The sequence below is a fragment of the Budorcas taxicolor genome, chromosome 6 (assembly GCF_023091745.1).
Source record: "Budorcas taxicolor isolate Tak-1 chromosome 6, Takin1.1, whole genome shotgun sequence".
Taxonomy (NCBI): domain Eukaryota; kingdom Metazoa; phylum Chordata; class Mammalia; order Artiodactyla; family Bovidae; genus Budorcas; species Budorcas taxicolor.
In genome coordinates this window covers 15,251,728-15,273,624 of record NC_068915.1, presented here as the reverse complement: position 1 = coordinate 15,273,624, position 21,897 = coordinate 15,251,728, and the positions used below count along the sequence as shown (strand labels likewise).

Below are 21,897 nucleotides of genomic sequence, written 5' to 3'. Positions count from 1 at the left end.
ATGTATACATACACACATACTTCTCCAGAACAATTTACTGGGTGTGCTGGTTCCCTCCCCAAAGGAGTAAACCTGAGAGTCATTCCAAGCTAAGGTACTTTCTATATTTCTTTCTTCTTTCTCTCTCATATTATTTGCTAGCTAGCAATAATGGAATCCCTTGGGTTTAAGCCAGAGAAAAATCTGGGAGACAAGAACAGACTTTGCAGCTTTTTTTTTTTCCTGAGTGCCTCTTTTTTCTTTTGAGTTTCTGATGAATGACTATAATTTATTTCTACCAAATTTAAATAAGTACTGCTGCCTTGTGTATTTAACTAGGCAGGCAGAGGGAACTGGTTTGTTTAGGAAGTAGTGACTGAGAAACCCTGGCCAGGTGACAGAGGAGGGCAGAAAGAATCCAGACCAATTTGTATGCAGTATATTTTACTCCCATGAAATAAAACACATTTTTTTCATATTTGCTGAAAAGTAAAACAATAATATTGTACGAAATGTTATACACAGGGTAGGTTGTACATAGCAGTTTCAGAAACATCATTGCATCCACCAGAGAAACTATTCTAAAACTGATATTCACACTTTTTTTTTATAATAATAATATGTTAGAAACATACAGTGTGGCATTTAGTATATACATTCCTTTGCTCGCAAGCGAAAAATCCTAATCGCTTCTGTATAACATGCTTTATTTTAAAGCCTAACCTTTAAAAACACTGTTGTGATATTACTAACAACTGCTTTTTATAAAATTAATTTGACATTTCGATATATATACATCCTTTCAGTCATTTTAATGTTAACAATGCTAAACTTAAAAAATAACAAGCTTATAGTAATGTTAAAATGTCATATCCAGTCAAACATTTGTGTGTCCTCGAAACTGTTGGAAATACTTTTAGTGAAAGATGTCAGACGTTGAGAGAATTCCTTTGAAATCAAAGGAGCTCTCTTTAATTCAGTGGTTTCCTTTTCTCCCTATATCTTCTCTCTCTCTCCCTTTCTTTCTTTAGTGTCCGCGACCTTCTAGCATAATTCCCAGTCTTTCAAGGGCAGAACTGCCCCATCCACGGTCCTAGGATCCCCGTGCAGTGGGGCGCGGCTCACACAGGCCGGTCCACGGCGTACTGGCAAGCACTCAGGTTGGATGCCGGGTTCTGCACGCTGGCGTAGCCGAAGCTGGAGTGCTGCTTTGCTTTCAGTCTCAGGCTGGCCAGGCTCGAGTTACACGTGTCCCTATAAACGTACGGAGGAGTCGGCGGCGCGTAAGGGCAGGCGGGCGTTGGCACCGCGGAATTCAGCGAAGGGCTGCTCAAGTTGTTCAAGTTATTCAGGCTGTTGAGGCTGGAGCCCGGGACGCCGGTCACTGCTGAGGGCACCATACTGGACGACATGCTCATGGACGAGATGGAATTGGGCGGGGAGAACATGCTCTGCGACGACAGGGGGTTGACGTTCATAGAGTTGAAGAAAGGGAAGCTCTTGGTGGACAGGGAGGCCGAAGTGAGGCCCTTGGCGGCCCAGTTATTGTACGAATATCCTGGGTACATGTCGTCATAGGGCTGCATAAGCCCGTTGAACTGCGGCCCAAAGCCATTCTTGCACAGCTCGGCCTGCTGGTTGCGCTCCCGCTTTCTCCATTTGGCCCGGCGATTTTTGAACCAAACCTGGGGATGGAGGGCAAGGAGCGAACAGACGCCACAGATCGGATTAGCAAAACCTTGCTCCCGGAAAGCACTAGCAATCTTCCCCTCCGACACAAGTGTACACACTCGCCGCCACAAGTTTCCCCAGCCGCCCCCATCCCTCTCCCTTGCCCCGAGCCCCAAGCTGCCAGAACCCCGTCCCAACACAGAGGCCCCGACCGGTTCAGGCTTGCGAGTCCGGGCTCTGAGTCGCGCCACACACTCAAAGCCAGCTCAAAGCCCGGCGGCCTGCGGGTGGCGTGTTCACTAACCCCGGTCCTCCTCAGGGGCCAAAAACACTTAATGCAAAATAAATGCGGAGCAGCGGGCTCTCTGCCCAACCCTTCCGCGGCCACCTTGCAAACTTGCTTGCATTCCAAAGCCACAGACCCAGGGATGAGGACAAGGGGCTGGGAGGCTCGCGCTCTCTCCCACAACCCCTCCTCCCCTCTCGGATCTTCACTCCCGCCCCGCTACTCCACAGAACGAGCGCCCTCATCAGGCACCCAGCCGCGACCCTCTTCCTCGCCTAGCCGAAAGAACCAAATAAAAAGCAAAAGCCCACCTCCCCGACAGCTCATTAAACCCCATGAGTTTGGCGTGTAAATCTCCGGGAACCCTGAGCGAGTCGCTCCTACAGCCTTCCCCACCCTTCGCTCCGCTCCTTCACACTCTCCGCCCACCCAGGGCAGGCCCGCGCGCCCGGGGCTGCTCCAGCCCAGCCTAGTTGCAGGGCTTAGCGGGCGGTCGCCCAGCCTGGCCAGCCCCCACCCGCGTCCGATGGCCCAGACGCAACCCCGTTCTCAATCCACATCGGGCCCGCCCGTCGCCCCAGACGGCGGCTTTTGTGTATTGGAGTGAGGCCTGGCCCGAGATTTCCGAGCTGACACCGGTGATGTTTCACATTACACATCTCAGCCAGGCCCAGACGCCTAATCCGCTTTTTTTTTTTTCTTTTTCCCTTTCATTCTCGATTTCCTTTTTATCCCCCTTCCTCTTTGCACCCGACAGCTATAAAAAGCAAGCTTCATTCCCCACTTGGCTGGACAAGGAGCCGGCCTGGAAGGAGGCAGGCGGAGGGAGCGAGAGCCCAGCGCAGCGGCGGCAGGGGACTCGAGAGGGACGGCTGAAAAGCCGAAGAGGGTGGGGTAGGGTTTTTCCAAAGGGTTCCGGAGACCCCATAGATTGTTTTCATTTAAATTACTTGACTTTTCTACCCTGGCCGCCTAAACTTTGCCCAGGCGAGAAGAGTACGTGCGAGGCCCGTTCCCCAGGAGCACAGGAAAGCTAACGAGAAACTGACCTTGCTCAAAAACCACGCGGCCCGGGCCTGAACATAGGTCTGCGCTGTTAAACTAAAACCATTTCCAACTTCATCCTGGTTCCTATATCCACTAGCTTAGCCTCGTTCCCTACACAGATGCCACTCAGAGAATGCCTTCCTCTCTCAGCTTTGGGAGCGCATTTTGGTGTATTCTTCACATTAGTGCTATACAGTGTTTTCTCAGTTCTAACTGGGGGCTCTTTTTCCATCCAGAGCTTTTTTTTTTTTAACAGCAAAACCTCTGGATCCTGCTATGTGTTTTCTACTTCCAGAATCCTAACAAATTTGGAGTTTTCCACCGACCAGCACAAACCAGGATACTGCTACCGTGTAATTTATTTAAGTTCATTTTTTCCAATTCATTAAGCACAGATTTGCTACAAAGGTAAGCCTTTTCTTTAATAAAACTATTATAATTGGGAGGAAGGGTGTGAATAACAGTCTCTTGAGAGAAGAAAAATAAATCAAATAGAAAAGTTTTTCTTCTTTTTTCCTTTCTTTCTAAGAGGACTGGCAGGATAGCAGTTCTGTATTAAAACTGCTTCCGCAGATCACAAAACCGAGGATAGGGTGTGGGAGAAAACTGAGTGGCAGAAAAACCGCAAAGACCCTGTGATGAGGGTGAGCCGAGTAAAGAAAAGGCCCGGCTAGGCCGGGCACGAAAGTTTTCCATGGAGGGCCAACCCTTGCGTGTCTTAGGCGGGTTTTCCTTGTTAAATGCGCGCAGGTCGGAGCCTGTCCTCAGCTCCTGGCCTGGAAGGGATTTTATTAGCGTTCTTCTGGCGAATGCAAACTGGGAACACAAAGCCCTGTGCAGCGGAATGCACGCGGCCCTGTTTGGGAGCGCGCTGTGTGGCGGGGCGGTGAGCCCGGGCCGCTGCCGGCGCCTGCTCCAGGCTCGCGGCTGGTCTCGGAAGAGGGAGCTGTGATCTTGCAACTGGGGCCGCCGCGAGGCCTGCCTTTGCAAAGGCACCCACCCGAGCCCTCCAGGACGGCTCTGCCTTTCACCCTCCCTCCTGATCTACAGGGCCGGCATCCCAGCAACGCGCTCCCCGGCTCCGTGCGGGCTCCTACCCGGACTCGTGCTTCCGTTAGGTTGGTCCACACTGCGATTTCTTCGCGCGTGGACATGTCCGGGTAGCGGTTCCTCTGGAAAGTGGCCTCCAGTTCCTGCAGCTGCTGGCTGGTAAAGTGAGTCCGCTGCCGCCTTTGCCTTTTCTTCTTGGACGGGTCTTCGGCTCCCACGTCCTCATTCTTTCCCTGCTGGCTCTTATCTTTCTCTGAAAACGAAACACAGAGGTCCCCGTCAGCATGCCCACCTGCCGCCCGCCAACGCCAACTGGGCCAGGCGGCAGAGGCCAGAGCCGGGCTGTCTGGCGGGGGAGGAGTGTGCGAGCCGCCGCTCCGGGCCTCGGAAAGCGCTGCGTCTGCGGGGTGTGCAGACGTGAGTGTGGGTGTGCGCGCCCATCTCCCCTCCCCCAGCGCCGCACGTTTTATTTACATGTTTATCTCACTGCAACGGCACATTCATTTTATAGCCTGTGCTTTCAAGGCTGTATTTATGCGCTTCTGCGCGGACACATCAAATCTCTCGGGGCACCCACACGCGCGTGTTTTACAGAACTCCCCCTGGTAGAAAGCTCAGATATCGATGCGGTTTCCAAAGGCTAGGAAAAGTACGCTTTGGGATTCGGCGAGGCACCCAAGTTCCTCTGCCCTTTCGAAGAAGAAAAAACAAAAACAAAAACGCCCGTTCTTCTGAGGCGTAGTTTTGTTGCAGGAAGGAGGACCCCTATTTTTCTAACAAGCGGAGTTTCTTGGGAGCTGAAAGCCGAGAGCAGAACAGGGACCGCGTAAGGGTTGGGGAGGGCGGGGGTGGGGGGCGGGGGAGGCAGCCTCTGAAGGTCTAGAACGGAGATGCTGGGATTTTTGTGACCCAGAGAAAGGAAGGGAGGTCAGGGTCGTAATGGGGGGAGGGGGCGGTGCAGAACGACTCGCATGGTTCGCGCCACCCCAGCCGGGCAGTCGCTGCAGAGCGAAGGGACGCGGGATACATACAACCCTGGCTCCGGAAGTTCTGCGGGGAGCGAGCCGAACGACCACTCCCACCACGCCTCCCCCAGGAGGGGTCGACTTCCTCGGGGCCGCGCGGCGCCTTACCTGCGGCCTCGGGGCTGGGGGTGTCAGAGATGGTGTGCACCTCCAGCCTGTGCTTGGAAGAGTCCAGGGAGCGGGCCTGACCGGGAGCCAGGACCGAAGCCATGGCCAGCGGCTGAGGATGGTGACAGGAGGAGGACGAGGAGGCGGCCAACAGCTTGGTCCCTGCTGCTCGGTGCTCCAAGTGCAGCGGGCCTTTCATGCAGTTCATGGACGAAGGAGCGCGCCGCCCTACGAGTCCTGGGTTGCTGCCCCGCCGAAGCCCCGTGGCCGCCGCAGCCGCCTGCTCCGCTTCCCGCTCCAGGCGCGGAGTTTCCTCGCGGTGGCCGCCGCGGGCAGAGCCGGGAACACAACCCGCGCGGAGTCCTGGAGCCGAGCCGCCCCCCGGCTCCTTGCGAAGGCTCAAGCGAAAGGATCCAGCGGCCGAAAGTCAGCGGGTCAATGAAAAGACATGGGGATGTGGGTAGGAGAGAATGGTTCGGAGCGTCTTTGGGGAGCAGGCTTCCAAGCTCCAAAGCGAAACAAGAGTGGGCAAAGACCCCTTTCTCCCCTCCCTCCCTCCCCCTCGTACCCCTCCAATAAGGAAAGCTAACGCCGTTCACGCTCTGCCCGCCCCCCGCGCGGCAGCCCTGACAGCGAAGTGTCAAGAGTGACAGGGACAGGTAGCTGATATTAGATCTCCCGTGGCGGCGGCGGCGGCAGCGGCGCGGGCCTCTGGGCGCACCCTCCGCGGTGCGCACACGCACACCCCCTCGGGCAGTAGAGCTCGAGCCTGGCCTCGCCGCAGCTCAGCTCCCAGCACCCAGACGAGCGACGGACCAGTTCTGCGGCTCCAAGCTTCCCTGTTGGCCTAACATCTTAAAACCAGAGGCGGGCTTCCTGGTGCCGAGACGTCACTCGGCCGCTGCCCTCCCCAACCCTCCCCGCCTCCGCCTCCTCCCAGACCCTTCGCCGGCTGGAGTGACGTGGCTCCACACCAATCAGGAGCCCCCGAGCCGTGACGGAGGGCCCATCCTGTCTGCACCTATCAGCTGTGCGGGGCCGGGCTAATACCTCGGTGCGCCCGCAGAGTCTACACCCGCCGGCTCCCGGGAATTCTGCTCCGGCCCGGCCCAAGGCGATCCGGCTTTTAGTTCTGGTGGGGAGGTAGAAAGACGAGGCTGGGAATAAAAAGCTCGTTGGAAGAAAGCGGAAAGGTCGAAGGCTGAGGGGTACAAGGATCAACAAAGCACCAGCACCCCTCTCCCCTTTTGTGTCTCACTACACTCATTCCCTACCGAGAGGTGTTTTTCTCCCCCTGCAAGGAAAGGAGACATACTACTTAAGACCAGAAAAAATTTAAAACACCAGCAAATCATCTTTCCGATCTTAAATTTTCCAAACAACCTGTCAAGTGAATGCTGCAGCGCTAATCTGAAGAAGCTTTACTTTAATTGCAAAGAAGACAGCCCTGGAAAGAGAGGCTAATAAATTAGAAATCAGAAGCAAATGGACCCGTCAAAAGAAAATTACCTTGACTTTAAACGAACAACTGTTTGGTGGTTCACTCTGGATTTATACAAGAATAAAAAGTCGCCTCAGATCACGTTCTCTGTAATGCTTATTAGTCCCCAGACAGAAAACACATAATAGAATAGAAACCCTAACCCAGCATTTTCAAAATGCTGAAAGCTTATCCATTCTACTTAACGTTGATTAAGACACATATCCTAGGGCTTTCAAATTCCTTATACACTGTATTAAGCACCTCCTAACCCAACAGAGAATCTTGCTTTAAATTTGACTCTCTTGTTTACTTTATTATCAATCAGATTCAAATCCATAAAGCCTGTAGAATCAACAACTTTGAGCTAGTTATATATAAAATATGCTTTTAATGAATTTCCATACAATTAAGAATGTTGCCAAATAACCAATTTCAAGGATAATTTTGAAGTCATTTTCTATTCCTAGGGAGCTCAAGGCTGTCTTGAATTGTTGGAGTCCAAGCAGGCAGAGAAGTAGGCTGTGGGTGAAGGGCAAAAGCCTACGAGGACACGCAAGGAAAAATTAAGCCTTGTTCATTTATTTGAGACAAAAGGAAAAAACACCTTTGGGGACACGTAAATCTTTATAGCACTATTTCCACAGAAATTAAAGAAATAAATCCAAAGACATCATTCAAAATAATTTGTGAAAGTGCTTTTGTCCTCTGGCTTAGGTCAGCTGAAGAGCACAAACTAATCTCCCCTGGGTTTCTGCATTGACGATTGCTTTATTGTGGAGTTAGTGTTATCATCCTTGAATGTGTATTTGTTTGACATTACAGTCAATGATTTGCAACACCAGTATGAGGTATCTTCAAAAAACTCCCTCCTTGTCCTTGTTCCCAAGATTGAGAAACTCATTCAGTTTGAGGCAGAGTGGATAAAGCAGACAACAAATATGTTTGTAACTTATGTGTCTCTCCTTTGCCCTGCTCCCCTACTTCATGGTATCTGCAACTCCTCCCCCATCTTAAACAAGTTTGAGAGCAGTCCAAAGGACCAAATGAGAATTCTTTAGTCTCTGCCCAAAGTATCATCCTAGTGTAAGAAGATTTTAGCTAGCAGAAGGAGCTTTCTGAATAGGAAGCTTTAAATCAGCATTTCTGGTTTTTTAAACTTTTATTACAGTTAACCCTATTCCACGCACACACACACCTGCTCAGAGCAGAACACATGCTGATGTGACAGGTCTGCATTAGCTGAGGCTCATCCATCCAGCTATATTAGGTTCTGAAATCTTATCACTAAATTATACATATTACATAAGCAGCCTGTTGGTAAAGAAGGTTAAATTAATTTACATTCTGCTCATTATCGGGCGCTTAAATGACGCGTTTTATCCCTGAGATTTGGTAGACTCTCCTTCTCAGACCCCCCAGTGTTTCACCGAAGACAATGCTCTTACATTTGTAGTGGTTTTTAATCTGATAAGACTCTAATTTGCTTAAGTCTTTTAAATAAGGGTTTTAAATGTTTCTAGCCATTTTCTTATTGAATTTCCTCTAATTCCCTCAAGATCATAAAGTATATGCGTAAAGTAAATATCTCCTCCCACTGCACTGACAGCCGATGACCTATAACTAAGTCAATAAGAATCCAGCTCTTTTCTGCCCAATATGTTTACTAATCATATTCCAATGCCTTTTCTTAAACCTCGGCATAGCTGCAGTCCCCACAACAGCACATGCTCATGCCTTCATATCAGAAAGAAACTCACATCACATCAGAGCATGAAAGATTCTCCTCCACAGTGAACATACTCTCTTCCTTGTTTCTTCAAGTTTCAAATCCTGGAGTTACAATTTTTGGTGAAGGCTCTGAATGGTTTTCAAAACTCAGAAGAGCCAAGAAGCTCCACAGAGCCATGTAGATTTCTAAGCCCATCTCTCATTAAATGCATGGAATTTTGATTTAAGCTCATTGGCTTTGTCAATGAACAGAACTTTCCTCAAGGCAAATAGACACGTAGGAAGGACCTAACCTAAACTCCAAAGTGGGTGAAAAACCCAAGGGCAAGTGGGAGCTCCTCATAGTGCCAAAGTGTAGGAGATGTTGCAAGTGCTGGTGATCAGCCTGAAAGCCTAAAAAGATAAGAATCTTAAACTGTACTGATTCACTGCAAAGTCAAGTGGAGAACAAAGAGAGATAAATTATTTGAAGAACTCTGGTTAAGTGAAAACAAAATCATGCATATACCCCTCTGTAGATAAAAATGAATGTACATAATATATCCTCCCCTCTCCCGCAACGGAGCACGGGAGGTATTTCTTTGCATTTTTCTAGCCAGAGGTTCAATTCCCTCCTAATCTTCAAATCCCTTTACACATTGATACTGGGTGACACCCCTTCCAGGCCCAACATGTTCACTCCATGGCTGGTAGAGGTGCTCCAAAATGAAAAGTCTAGAAGAGGAAAAGCAAGTGTGTAGTACAAGAAACACTTTTCAGCTAAAACTGGAGTGGTGGTGGGCAATTTTTAGATTTAGTCTACAAAAAACTTGTGGGTGCACAGGTATGGGCAGTATAGATGAGAAAGGAGTTGGAAGTAAGGGAATCTTGGGTATGTTGCAAGTTCAACACTACTATTACGTGACCTATCCCCCACCCCACTCTTTAGCTGGTTCTAGAAATTACTGTGGGACTTTGCTTGTTGTCCCACAGTTGTCCCCTTTGCAGGGGGGCTGAGATCTGATCATTGGTCAGGGAACTAGATCCAACATGCAACAACCAAGGCTCAGTGCAGCCAAACAAATAAATATATATTTTTAAAAGAAATGACTATGTCTTCAGCAGCCATCACAGAAACTGTCATTCCAGAAAAAAATAAAAATAAAAAATCAGCATAGTTGGTCCAGGGAAGCTGCATGGCTGGGGTAGGGAGAGGTCAGGAAGCCCAGTGTGGGTTTGGATTTTCTACTCAGAAGATATCGTTTTGATCAGGTTTTCTTGCTTATTCTTTCAAAGAAAGACCCTTGAGAAGGGAAATGTGTGACACAGGGTTAGGCATGTTTCTAGCTGGTATTTGCCACCGATTACCAGTCTTAAGGTCTTATTTAATTTCACACTCTTTAGTGTTACTTGCACAAAGGCCCTCTGGCCATCTCGATGAGAGGGGTTAGGCAGCACCGCTAAACTCTCCTCAGCGGGCAGCAGAGATGTGAACTGGGACCCAAGCGAGTGACTGAGACTCTGGGGGAAAAAAGTCTGTCCTCAAAGCTCATCTGAAAGACAGTGAAATTAGACGTCTCCTTGCGCTGTCAGGCCATAGACGGGTGGGAGTCTTGCTACGGTCCAGGTTAGCTCAAGGATGACATCCTGCCAGACTCAGCTCGAAGGCTCGTGACAGGCATGAGTGTGTGTGTGTGTGTGTGTGTGCGCGCGTGTGCATGAGCAGGCGGTGTAAGGTGCAGAGCTCAGAGGGAGACCTTGCACCTTGCCCGAGAAGTGGCACTGCCTCCCCTCCTTCCTCTGCCTGGCTTTTCTCTGCACACAAATCATGCTGGAAGGGGCCTCTTTGCTGTTCCCTGACCTGAGCCATGCAGCTGGAACACCCAGAAATTAAAGGTTTATTGTGACTGATCCACCCCCCCCCCCCCCCGACCCCAGTTCCCTAAATGCAATTTTTAAAAGTGCAGGTTTGCAAAAGGTGGCAGATTCTTTCAGAATCAGAAGTCTGCAGAGGTACTGAGCAACACCCATCCTCTCCGGGTCCCTGCAAATGGTACCCATATCTCTGTCCCTCACACAACCACTTCAAGTCTGTGGTCACTCCATACTGGCAGGGGAAGAGAAGAGCCAGGGATTAGAGGAAGCTCTGGGCCGTGTTAGTGGGGGCGCTGCAATCAGTAACCCCACATGCTGCAGTGCCTTTTCACAGCAGCCTTTTAATGCCACAGGTTTATTAGGTGCTCATTTAATCGCAGAACACAACTACATGTGGAAAAATAAAGAGAATGGCATACTTGTGTATGGGATATAAGAGAGACAAGGAATGAATAAACATCAATATCTAGGTCCAGAGAGACAGAAGTGACACGGGACTAACTAAAGTCACTTTAAAAAAAACTAGATTGAAATGCTTCTCTATTTTTTCTCTATTTTCCCTCTCCTGCTCATGTCTGTCTCCCTTTCTATTTCTCTTGTTCCCCTTCTTTCTGTCTTCCCCTCTCCCAGACATGCTGGTAGCTAACATTCAGCATTAGTTGTCATGGTGACCATAAATCACATAAATCCAAAAATACCCACCTATAATCTGAGATGAAGCTTTTATTTCCCTAGTGAAATAATATTTTAAAAGCTGTCAGCTGACCAAAAAAAAAAAAAAAGGAACCCACCTCATTGTAGTAACCCAAGTAATATATTACTTCTAAAGGTTTAAATTAAAATGTCAGCCTGTTAAAAACACGCTGAGAGAATCTTGGGCACTCTTCATGTCAGATCCTCACAGTGGAGTTGACTCCATCACTCCTGATCACTCTTTAGCATGTATACATATTTTTGCCTACCTCTCCTTCTATTAATTTCTTTCCTCCCCTCCCAACTACCTTAGTCCTCACCGATTGTCTGCCTTGGGTTGTAGAAGAATGGAATCTCTATCTTGTTTTCAGAAAGGCACTTAATTCTTTGCCCGAGTCAGAGGACCTCGTATATTGGTCCTTTGCGATCAATCGCTTCCCTAAATGAAAAATGGGTGCCTTGGGGGGAAAGGTGCTGAACTGGGCCACAATGGGGTCGGGGGGGGGGGGTGGCGGGGGGCCGCTTTCTAGAGGAACTGAGAAGAAAGAAAGGCAGAGGGAAGGGCTGGTGGGGGAGAGACTGGAGGAGTGGAGTATGGAGCTGGGCAGCCAGGTTCAGTGCTTAAATCTAGCCCGGGAAAGGCATGTATATTCTACTCTTGCCTTTTTCTCCTGAGAGGAAACTTTCCCATTTGAAGACCCTGAGTGGAGGGTGGGAGGGAGGAGGGTGGCGACCACAGTTGGGCCTTTTGTCTTCTACCTTGGGCTTGTTGTCTTTTGCCTATCTTTGGATTATAGGGTATTCGCCTAGATGAAGAGCCATTAATTACCCATTCAGTCAATATTAGGAAGACGACAAAGCTTTTTACATAGGATTAGGAAGACATCAGATTGTTCCATTAGTATATTCCTGCTCACGAATAAGCTTTCGTTATACATTTCCTTTTCCCCGGAGTCGCTCTAACAACTGCTGCATATATTACCGGCGGGCGGTGCGGGTTAACTGCAGAGCCAGCCCTGCGCACCTTGGAGCGCGCACGGCGTCGGCACCGAAGAACGCGACCGGTCAAGACTGCCTGCCGCTGGGGACTGACTACTTTTCGGACAATTTCCCCTCTCGGGGAAAACACATCCACACACACAAAGGAGAGGCAGCTCTGCGGATAAACTGCAGATTTGGCGCGGGGTGGGTTGTGAGTAGAAAAAAAAAAAGGAATGCTCTCCTTCCCCACCTCCGCTCTTCCTCACTCTCCTCCAGCACGTCCTGGGCCCCTTCCCCCTGTTAGCACTAAGATTAACACCGCCCGTTTAAATACCCCCCTTTCTCTCTGACCAAGCTCAGGTCCAAGCGCCGACCCACGCAGCACGATTTTGCTTTTTGCTAGAGGTGGTCTGGGCTGTTTTTGCGGATCTGCTTGTTAGCATTAAAGTCGTTTGGCGTAGAGAAATCGGGTGACTTGCTTTGGGGGGCATTAGGAATCAGTGGTGAATGTGCTTGGCGAGCACTTGGTGATTGCATCAATGGGGCTCTGCGGCCGTCAAGGCTTCGGGGTTACCCCGGGTGCTCTGAGGAAGACGGAGAGCCGGCTGCTGCCTTGGGAGGCGGTGTGTGTCGCGGTTGGGGCCTTGGAGTTCTCGTCCCTAGGGAAGGAAGTCTGCGTGCTCCAGAGGCCCGAGGCGAACACTTTGAGCTCAACCGCTTAGCCAGAACGATTTAAAAATTAATCGAGTCGCCGGGGGAGGCCCGGGGAAGATACCCGCCCCAGGTCTGGTCGCGAAGCCAGGCGCCGGGACCGATCTCGGCAGGTCGGTGGATTACAGCCCCCAATCCAGGGTCACTAACCAGAAATTTAAAAGGTTATTGACAGGGGAGGATCATTCCATCTTCTTCCTGAAGGTCAAGACAACTTTTTGAGTTCCTCCAAATGGAAACTCGTTTTGGGACACCCAAAGCGAAGGAAAGCCAAGGACATCTGTTCTAGGGAGACGTTCCAAGCGGGCTTCTGCCCCTTCTGTAAGGGAGTGGGGGGAAGGGAGAAGGGTACTGTTTAACTTGTCAACTCTTCCTCTCTTCACTTACCATACCTAGCCACTCCTCTCTCCACCCTCTTTCAAACCTCTGGCTTTAGGAGGTCTTCAGCCTACTTCCTGCCTGCTCCCGTTTAAGGGTTTGAGCCAGACGTTGGGTCATTCCAACGGATATCAAGAGAATGGGGGACTCGACTGGGATGGGACACAGAGTCGGGGCCTCCAGGAGGTCGACCCTGTCAACTCAGAGAACGTTTTCAGTCTTCAGTGAGGACAGGGTGTTTTGGGGAAATGAGCAGAGGGTAGGGCCAATAATTAGGATATCATGGCCCTTTTTGAAAATCGCATGTCAGTATAAACATTTTTTTTCTTTTTAAAAGCAAATAAAACCTATTAAAAAGTTAAGGAGAAAAAAAAATCTTTTCTTTTTTTAAAGGAAGCAGTGGCTAGGAGTTTGCATATCCCATGAGTTAAATTTACTTATATTCAGTAAGGGGACTCTGGCAACCTTCCTTCATTGGTACTATATAGCTTTGCCCACTCGTGTGACATTTTTGGTCCACCCAATTCCCTAGAAGCCAATAACATCAAGATTTTCAGCATTTTTTCCTATCACGTGTCTCTTCTTAATTAATGGTATTAAACATGTTTGGGCAGCAATTTCCTTCTTCAGTTCAAAAGGCAGAAAACACACTATTGTGTGGAGAAGAGCCTTTCCCAGCACTAAAATAATCCGGGCCTGAACGTAATGGTTAAGAAAAATCATTTATTATTTCTAGCTCTTTAATTACTTGCTAATTATTAAAAGCAAACACCCAGGCCCACCTGCCCAGGATGTGACTGCAGCGAACAGGACTCCTCGGCTCTCCCCCACTTCTTGCCCACCGAGGAAGCCCACATCCCACCTCAGGCTTCTCGGTTAAGAGGTCCTAAACTCCCGTGGTAACCACCTGTTCTCAAAACCATTCCTGGGGGCAAGAAACGGGTAGATGCGGGTGAGAATAGGAAGAGACATTTGGCATCTCTCGGCCCCGAAAGCAGGAGAAATGTCAGCCTCGGCTGGGCGGCGGCCAGCCCGCGCTGTGCGAAGCGACATTGGGGAGCTCCCCTAGTCCGGCCGGAGCCAGGGCTCAACCCGCACAAAGCATTTTCTCCGGGAGTCATCGCTGCTCTTGATTTTTAACCATATCCCAAACATACTCCGGTGTAATAATTTATTTTTACGACCGATTATCAAACAGAAGAAGAATTTAACACAATCTTAATGACAGAAATCACCCGACGTTATCTCTGAAAGGCCCCATTTAACCCCATGGGGTTAATCCTGGACAAGTGAGCGTTTAACTGGCCCAGCAGGAGAACTAGCGATATTTCGCGGTGTGGAGGCCGGTTAGCTCCATACCACTTTGGGTGTTTTGTTCCAACAAATGGTGCTTTTCTCTCCGATTCACTGGGAAGCCCAATGCGGAGTCTTTGTTTTCTTCTTGGCAGGTTTACTTGGCGGGGGTCCCAGTTCGCCCCCCTCTAGCACATATTACATATGTATCTTTACATTTTAATCCAGAAAGTGGTGGTTAGGGGCGGAGGTCTGTGTGTGTGTGTGGTTATGTCCTCACATTATCAAAGGTCAACAACCTCCTAAGAATAGGCACTTACTTATTAAGGAGCCTGGAAAACATGGAGAATAGACGAACGGCAAATTTGAGTTTTTCTTGTATTCCTAAGGAAAGGTTGTCCCTTCAACCACCCCCCCCCCCCCAACACACACACCCCTAAAGACCACTATTCAATTCAACAATTCTGTGCGTAGAGGACGTTGTAAGTTTTACACAAGCGTGCAGACTTCGAGCAGCAATAGCCCTTGACTCTTCCAGAGTGAAACCAGACCATCGATCGCACCGCCAAAACCCAGACCCTGCAACCAGCACCACAGGTAGGTGGTGCCACAGGGTCACACACTCCATTCCACCCTCAGCTGCTGCGCGCAGTCGCTGCCCTCCGGCTCCCTAGGGCTGTTGTCAGCGCCTCCACCTAGCCACCGGGGCAAACCTACGCTAACTCAAGCCTCGCGCGCTGGCCTTCCGCGGTAAACACCGCCCCCACACGCCTGGGCGGGGCGCGGCCGAGGGCCGCCGGGACGGGGTGGGCGCTGCGGGCGCTGCATGCAGTGGGACGTAGTGAGCGACAGAGGTCGCTGTTGGACCACTTTTCTACTCCAGCTAGAGGCACGGCGGTAGCTCGGGGCGTGCGTAGATCAGGCCACACAGCAGGAGATCATCAGGAAAGAGCGGGAAGGAGAGGGAGAGGTGATGGGTCTCAGGAGTGCAGTGTAATTTCGGGAAAGGAATTAACGTTCCTTGGACGGCTGCTTCCCGTCCCAACCCGAGGCCAAGTGTCTTAAGTTCCGAGCAGGCGCGCCCCGTCTGGCGGCCTCGCCCGCGTGCGCCTCACTCGAGCCCCGGAGGCCGGGAGGCAGGCGCCCAGCGCTCGGCCTGCGCCTCGCTCCAAGTCTTACCGTTGGCGCCGGGATGCTGCCGCGGGAAGAGCTTGCTGCTGGCCGCCTCTTTCCGGCTCTCCGGAGAGTCCGTGAACTCGACCTTTTTGATTTCGGAGTCTTTGGAGAAGAGGCATTCAACGGCCGCCGGCTGCACGCCTGGGCCACGCGCGCCCGCCCCACGTGCAGGGAGAGAGACGCCCCGGACGGCGGGGGAAAGTATCGGGGTGTCGAAGAGAGTGGGGAGGGAGGCGGGAACGAGGAAAGAGAGGGACAAAGAGCAGAGACCCAGTTAGAGGAAAGAGCGGAGGACGGACCAGTCTTCGGTGCCGTCTGGCAGCCCGGCGCAGGGCGATGTTCTGTCTCCGCGCCTTCCGGGATACCAGCGGCTCCCGCGAAAAGGAGGCCCGAGGCTTGGAGACGCCGCGCGCGGTTCCTTCCCCACCCACAGCCCCCCACTAGGAGAGTCCCCCGGCGTCCCAGGTTCTGATTTCCTTCCTGCCCTGGCCGGCCCCTCCGGGAAGCGCCCCTCGCGGGGCCTCGCCGTAAGACCAGGGCCCTCTCGCCGCCCTCGCGTGGCGCGGTCTCAGGTCGGGTGACCCTGGCGGAAGAAACGACTCTTACCTAATTGCACACACGCCGACACTAGTTTGCGGCAGTTGGTCTCCATTCCCCGTTACCTGCAAAACGAGAGAAGGAGGCCTGTGAGAAGCGGCGGCGGGCGGGCGCACAGGGCTCGCGGGAGGCTACCTGTGGGGCAGACGACTTCAACACAAGCCATCAGGTGCCTCTCCGCACTAGGTTTCAGGAGTGTTTCTCGGACCTGGCAGTCTCTGGCAGCACGAGCCTGGCTTCATCCCCACTCTTGCCCCCGGTCCTGGACATCTGAATGTTTACCAAAGTGTGCGTGTGTGTGTGTGTGTGTGTGTGTGTGTGGTGGGGCGGGTGGATCTCTCTACAGAGCTGCCGCCAATGGGTCCAGGGGCTCTTGGCCGATAAAGCCACCGCGTTCTGGGAACCCAAGCTGTGGAACTACTCACAGGGGTGCCTGTTGGGGTTAAAAGCCCGTCTGAACACAAGGACAACCTTGGGGGGGGATACAAAATTTTGGTGAAGAGGACTTTTTCCGTGGGGAGCTGTGTGCGAGGGCCAGCACAGTGCTTGTCCGTTAGTTGAAGCTCAGTAAACATTTATAGAGTGTCAGAGTCAACTTGTTCCTGTCCTAGATAGAACCCCCCACCCCTACCTCGATTTTCTGTAATTCTGAAACAAACAGGACTCCAAGGCCTAGGATGCTCAGAGCGGACTGGCTTCGGGCCTCTCTTCTATCAGAAGCCACTTTTCCATATTTAGCCACATGTTTCCCCTGGAGATACTCACCCGGTCATTTATTTACCCTAAAGTATGATTTAAGATCGCAGAGTAGGGGAACCGAGGTGGAGTAAGTTAGATTGAGAAGAGCGGGCAAACGTCCCCGGAGGGTTTATTGCTCGCCAAGGGTAGAGAAATAGCTCTGAGAGAACGGCTCCCCCCATTTCTCCCCCTTCTCCTCCCCGGCAAACCAAATCTTTTTTTAAATTTCCAACCACAACGCAGCGAGCCAGGCGTTTAATGTGCGCCCCCTTCTCCGCCACAGGCAAACCGGGAGAGGTGGGTGGCGAGGGGGCTCTGTCGGGGTGGGTAGAAGAGGGGCGGCTGCTTTAAAGACAGAAGAAAAGAATGAAGGTCCCAGCTCCCCACCCCTCGGATCTCGGCGCCTGCCTCGCTCCACGCTAACCAGGGTACGCCGGCGGCGGGAGGGCACCTCTCGCTCGGATCCAGGGCTGGGGCTTCGGGCGGGCGTTTGCCCGGTTGTTCGAGGGGCAGAGGTTGGGTAGGGAGCTGGGGGGTCTGGCTCTGGCCTAAGTCTCATTTCTAGATTCCTCGGCCTCCCCTGGAAGGAGCCGGGACCCAGGGGCCTCGGGCCAAGGTCGCTGCCTAGCGCAGCGGCCTGGGGATCCAAGAGGTGGGGATCTCCAGGCGGTTCCCCCACCCGCCTGGAGACGCGGGTGGACACGGGCGGGGGCTCTGCCGATCCAGGCGGGCCCGGGGGCCCACAAGTAGCAGTTTGGCGGTTCCAGATTTAGTGATTCTGCAGTAAAATCACAGGATTAGTCCCTGATTGAGATGTCTGTTCGTGAGATATTACAAAATTCATTATCACAGCTTTCTACTAACTCGATATGAAGTAACACAGATGGGATTTTATTAGTCCAGACTTCAAATGTTTACTTATGATAATTTCGGGGAAAATTTGCATATCATCATCATTTCGATAATCTTTTTTTTTTTTTAAACTTCTGAATTGGCTGCATTATTAGCCGGTAGCCAGAGATTTGCAGATGGTAACCACAGATAGTTTTTATTTTTTAAAATAGTAAAATCTACAAAAGAAAAAGATCGGATTGCTCAGTGTAAAGTCAGTAGATTATTACACATTCTCCCCCCCCCCCCCACCCCCCCCACCACTCCCACGCTTCAGTGCTGAAGACCAAACAAAGCAATACAAAACAAATCTTCAAGAACTCCTCTCTAAAGACTGAAAAGAAGGTCAAGGCATGTTCCTTAGCTCACTCCTACATGTCCTTGTGACTTGGGGATTTATTTTGCAGTCAAAATGAGTCCAGAGATTTGCACTTCCCCCCCCCCCCCTCATATAATGACCAAACCTGCTAGATGAATTGAATCTAAATAACTGGGGAAGGTAATTTTTTAAAAGAGACCTCCAATTCCCTCCCGCCTGCTGATCCTTAAACTTGCCCTGTCAAGACAAGTCTTACAAGACAAATTTGGCTGCGGGATTTAGAGAGGGGCTTCAGTGGCTAATCTCACAAATTAAGATGAGCAACTTTTCCTGTTGGGAAGTTGTTCTCACCCCAAAAGTTCATGTCCTGGTTGGAATGTATATGCCAGGCAGTCTTGTTTTGGTCAACTTGAGTTTTCTATTGTGAACCCACTAAAAAGCACAACACAGCTAATGGGAACACCCTGAACCACACTGGCTAATGCAAGCAGGCAAGCCCTAAGAAATAAAACAATTTGCTTAAAAATAATTTCTGATGATTGCCATAAGATGAAATTGTAGTAAGGAAACATAGTCCTAATAATTCCACGTCCTTTCACATTTCCCTCCTTTCCATTCACATTGTTATCCTATAACAAAATCTTTGATGAAAGTTTAAAAAAAAATGATAAGAACATATGTTTTAAATGAACTAAATTAGTGAGATTACTCAGTAAATTAATTTGCAGTGGGTAATCATTTAAGGAAATTAAAATACTGCTTATCACAGTTCTGTATTTTAGCAGTTTAAGCCTTTTAAACCAATTAATATTCGTGATTTAGGAACACTTGGGGACAAACATGTTCAACTTGAGGAACAAAGCACCTGAATAATTTAAGTGTTGTTTTGCTGAGGTAGAGCAAAACATTTCACACATGAAGTAGCTATTTCATTTTTAGGCAAAGTTTGATTATTGCAACTTTGGATGCTTATTTTATGTAATATCAACAGAAATCCTCAGCCTATATTGCTTACGTGCTTTGTTTCCTTTACATAACTGGTACTTGTATTTTTAGATGGATTTCCTCCAAAATGATATTAAAAGCAACTTTAATTCTTATTAATGGCCCAAAAAGACTGTGAGGAAATATCTGTAAATCAAATTAATTTTTCATAAAATATTTTAGGATGTATGAACTCCAATATTATTTTAATTCATGGTAATAAAAGTTTTTTTTAAAAAATTTAGTTTAATAAGACATATTGCTTGCACAAATAAAATAAAAATCACAGGGCCCTATGATGGCTTGACATCTAAATTGCTAAGGAAAAGAAAATCATTAAATTGTAATAAAAAGAGGAACATATTTCTCAGATTTAGAATCATAATTTTTTCTTTACTGTATGGTTGGAAAATAGTCGTCTCCCCTGTATCCATTTAAAATGTGTCTCCCAAAGTGCAAGATTGGAGTTGACTGGTAATCAATTTAAAGGATTTATAATCCGAAGTAATTGTGTGAGCTTGGCATTCAGGCCTGGCTCCCAGGTAATTCGCTTGGGCCTGAGAGGTCACTAACTGCCAGTTAAGATGGAATCTTTTTTCCAATTGGTAACAATGGGAAGGGGGCTAATCTTCCAGTAGCTGAAACTTTGTACCCGGCCCTTTATCTTGAGAATGCTAATCCTCCGTCTGAGGATTTGTCCCTGCAGTGTTGGCACCAAGATTTAAGGGAAGATACCTCCTTTTAAATGCCAGCTATGGTCTCGCTTCCCACTCGACTTCAGCACCCCATAGATTGTTAGTGTCTGTGGCTGGGGACCAAAGGAACAGGACTTTGCAAGGTCTGTTTGCCAACTGCGTTACCTCGGGGGGAAAGACAGCCCCCAACAGCCACAAATCACCTTCGGTGAAGATTCTCCAAAGTGGAACAAATTTCCAAACTCGCATTATCTCACATCCCTGCGGGAGAGACGGCCTCCACTTACCCGCTACCGGGAGAGAGCAGCAGTCTGCGCGTCCCGCCGCGTCCCGGAGAGATTTCCAGCGAACCGAGACGCGGACTGCACCGCCGGCGCCCGAGAAGCCCGAGCCGAGAGGACTGCGGGGCTCTCGAGGGTGCCAAGTTCCGAGGGGGGTCCAAGGGCGCGCAGCGGCCTCCGGAATCTAGCCGTCACTGGCGGTTTCTTTCCGCTCTACTCCAGCTTTCTCGCTCGCTCTCGCACTCTCTCTCCCCTCCCTCGCTCTCATCCCTCTCTCTTCCCTCGGCTCCGACTCAGTGTGGGGAGTGACGTGACGTCAGCAGAGATTCCACCAAACTCCACTGCACAGTGGCGGGCGCGCGGGCGGGCGGGCGGCCGAGCCGGCAGCGCGGCGGGCGATCAAGGAGCGAGCGCGGCGCTCGGGAGGGCGCGGGGGGAGCCAGCAGGGGCGACGGGGAAGCCGGCAGGAGCGGGAGGTGCAGGCCCGCGGGCCCGGGAGCCGGGAGCCCGAGGAGGAGCCCGGGGAAGGAAACCAGGAAAGGGAGCCGGGCAGGGCGCTCAGACAGGCGCAGACTGAGCAGCAGGCGCGAGCACTCCCACTGTGGAAAGGAGGACGAGAAGGGAGGATGGAAAGGAGGAGAAGAAAAAGGAATCTGCGCCAAACCGGGAGCTCTCATAAATCAGAGGGGAAGGGCAAGGGCGTCGGGGAGCCGTCGGGGAGAAACGTTCTTCTCGAGTGTGTGTGTGTGTGTGTGTGTGTGTAAACCCGGACGGGAAGGGAGGGAGGGACAGAGAAAGTGGCCTAAGAAATGGAACAAAGGACAGTACGCCGGGGTTTGTTTGGGGGCGAGGCTTGCAGGGTGTGAGTTTGAATATGCCTGTGTGTGACCTTCTTTCAGGCCTTGCAAGGGTGAGGAAAGAGTTCATAGATAGCAGGGATTGCGGAGGAAGGCAGGAAGCTGGAGAGAAGGTTGCGGGATGGGGGAGAGAGGATGGCAGGAGAAATCTGGAAAAGTGGGATGAGCAGGGGGGTCGGTGGGATGGCTGAGTTTGGGAAGAAGGTAGGAGGGAGACAGCTAGAAGGGAGCTACCGGCTCGTCCTCCGAGGAAGGCCCAGCACCGCCGGCGGCGACACCGGGCCGAGGTCAAGGCGAGTGGACCGGGGCGCACAGCACCCGGTGTCTGCGCGCAGGTGGGCACGGCCGCGCACTGACCGGTGTGCACCGAGGGATTGCGCTGGACAAGGCTCCGGTGCTCATGGACTCTAGAATTTCCTCTGCTGTACTTACACTCAACAAGTTCACTCCGGGTCACGGCTATCTCATTTTTTAAAATGACGAGGTTAAGGTTCCTGGCGGGCATGGTATTAAATTGCAAGGGATGGCAGTGGGGGTGGGAAGGGACGCTCCCCTCAAACCCACATTTACTCCTAAAAATCGAAGAACGTCTGAAAACAGAAGGGTAAAAACAGAAGGGGCATTTGCCCCTCGCTCCCCGAAGCGTGCCCTACCTCTAAACCCTGATTTTCCGATTTCTTGACTCCAGCAAGGGCTTGTGTTTGGGTGGCCAGAAGATATTTTCGCTGTGCCCTGCCTTTGAGTGGTAGAACTATAAACACCATTCGCTGGAAGACCAGGTGGGAAGGCTCTGCCAGGCAAATTGGACAAAGTTCTTTCAGTCTCTAGGGCATCCTGTTAGTGTAGTTTTTTGGAAAGTGTGGGAAAACAACCACAGCTCCTGGTCCTATATTCTCACCAATAATATTTCCTGCATAGGAGCAAAACTCAACCAGGCCCACCATGAGAGAGGCCCCCCATCTGTCCGTCTCAGGAGAGGATAAAATCCCCTCTAAAAGTTGTATTGCTCTTCCTACATCAATATAGCAAATCTCGCAATTTTAAGAAAATATAATGACGCCGGGAGAATGAG

At 50.6% G+C, this 21,897-nt stretch overlaps 1 protein-coding gene across 3 annotated transcripts; it reads right to left on the bottom strand.

Annotated features, from left to right (window-relative positions):
• Positions 1-415: 415 nt before the first annotated feature.
• PITX2 (paired like homeodomain 2) lies at positions 416-20,223 on the bottom strand. Of its 3 annotated transcripts, XM_052641624.1 has the most exons (5): positions 19,975-20,223; positions 16,070-16,125; positions 15,467-15,604; positions 4,081-4,286; positions 416-1,664 (listed from the first exon to the last, which is right to left on the bottom strand). In XM_052641624.1, the coding sequence occupies exons 2-5, from the start codon at positions 16,113-16,115 to the stop codon at positions 1,101-1,103; spliced, it is 954 nt and encodes a 317-aa protein (XP_052497584.1). In that variant the 5' UTR covers positions 16,116-16,125; positions 19,975-20,223; the 3' UTR covers positions 416-1,100. The 3 variants fall into 3 exon arrangements, with proteins under 3 accessions (XP_052497584.1, XP_052497585.1, XP_052497583.1); XM_052641625.1 differs by lacking the exon at positions 15,467-15,604; XM_052641623.1 differs by lacking the exons at positions 15,467-15,604; positions 16,070-16,125; positions 19,975-20,223 and adding an exon at positions 5,167-5,697.
• Between the last annotated feature and the right edge of the window lie 1,674 nt (positions 20,224-21,897).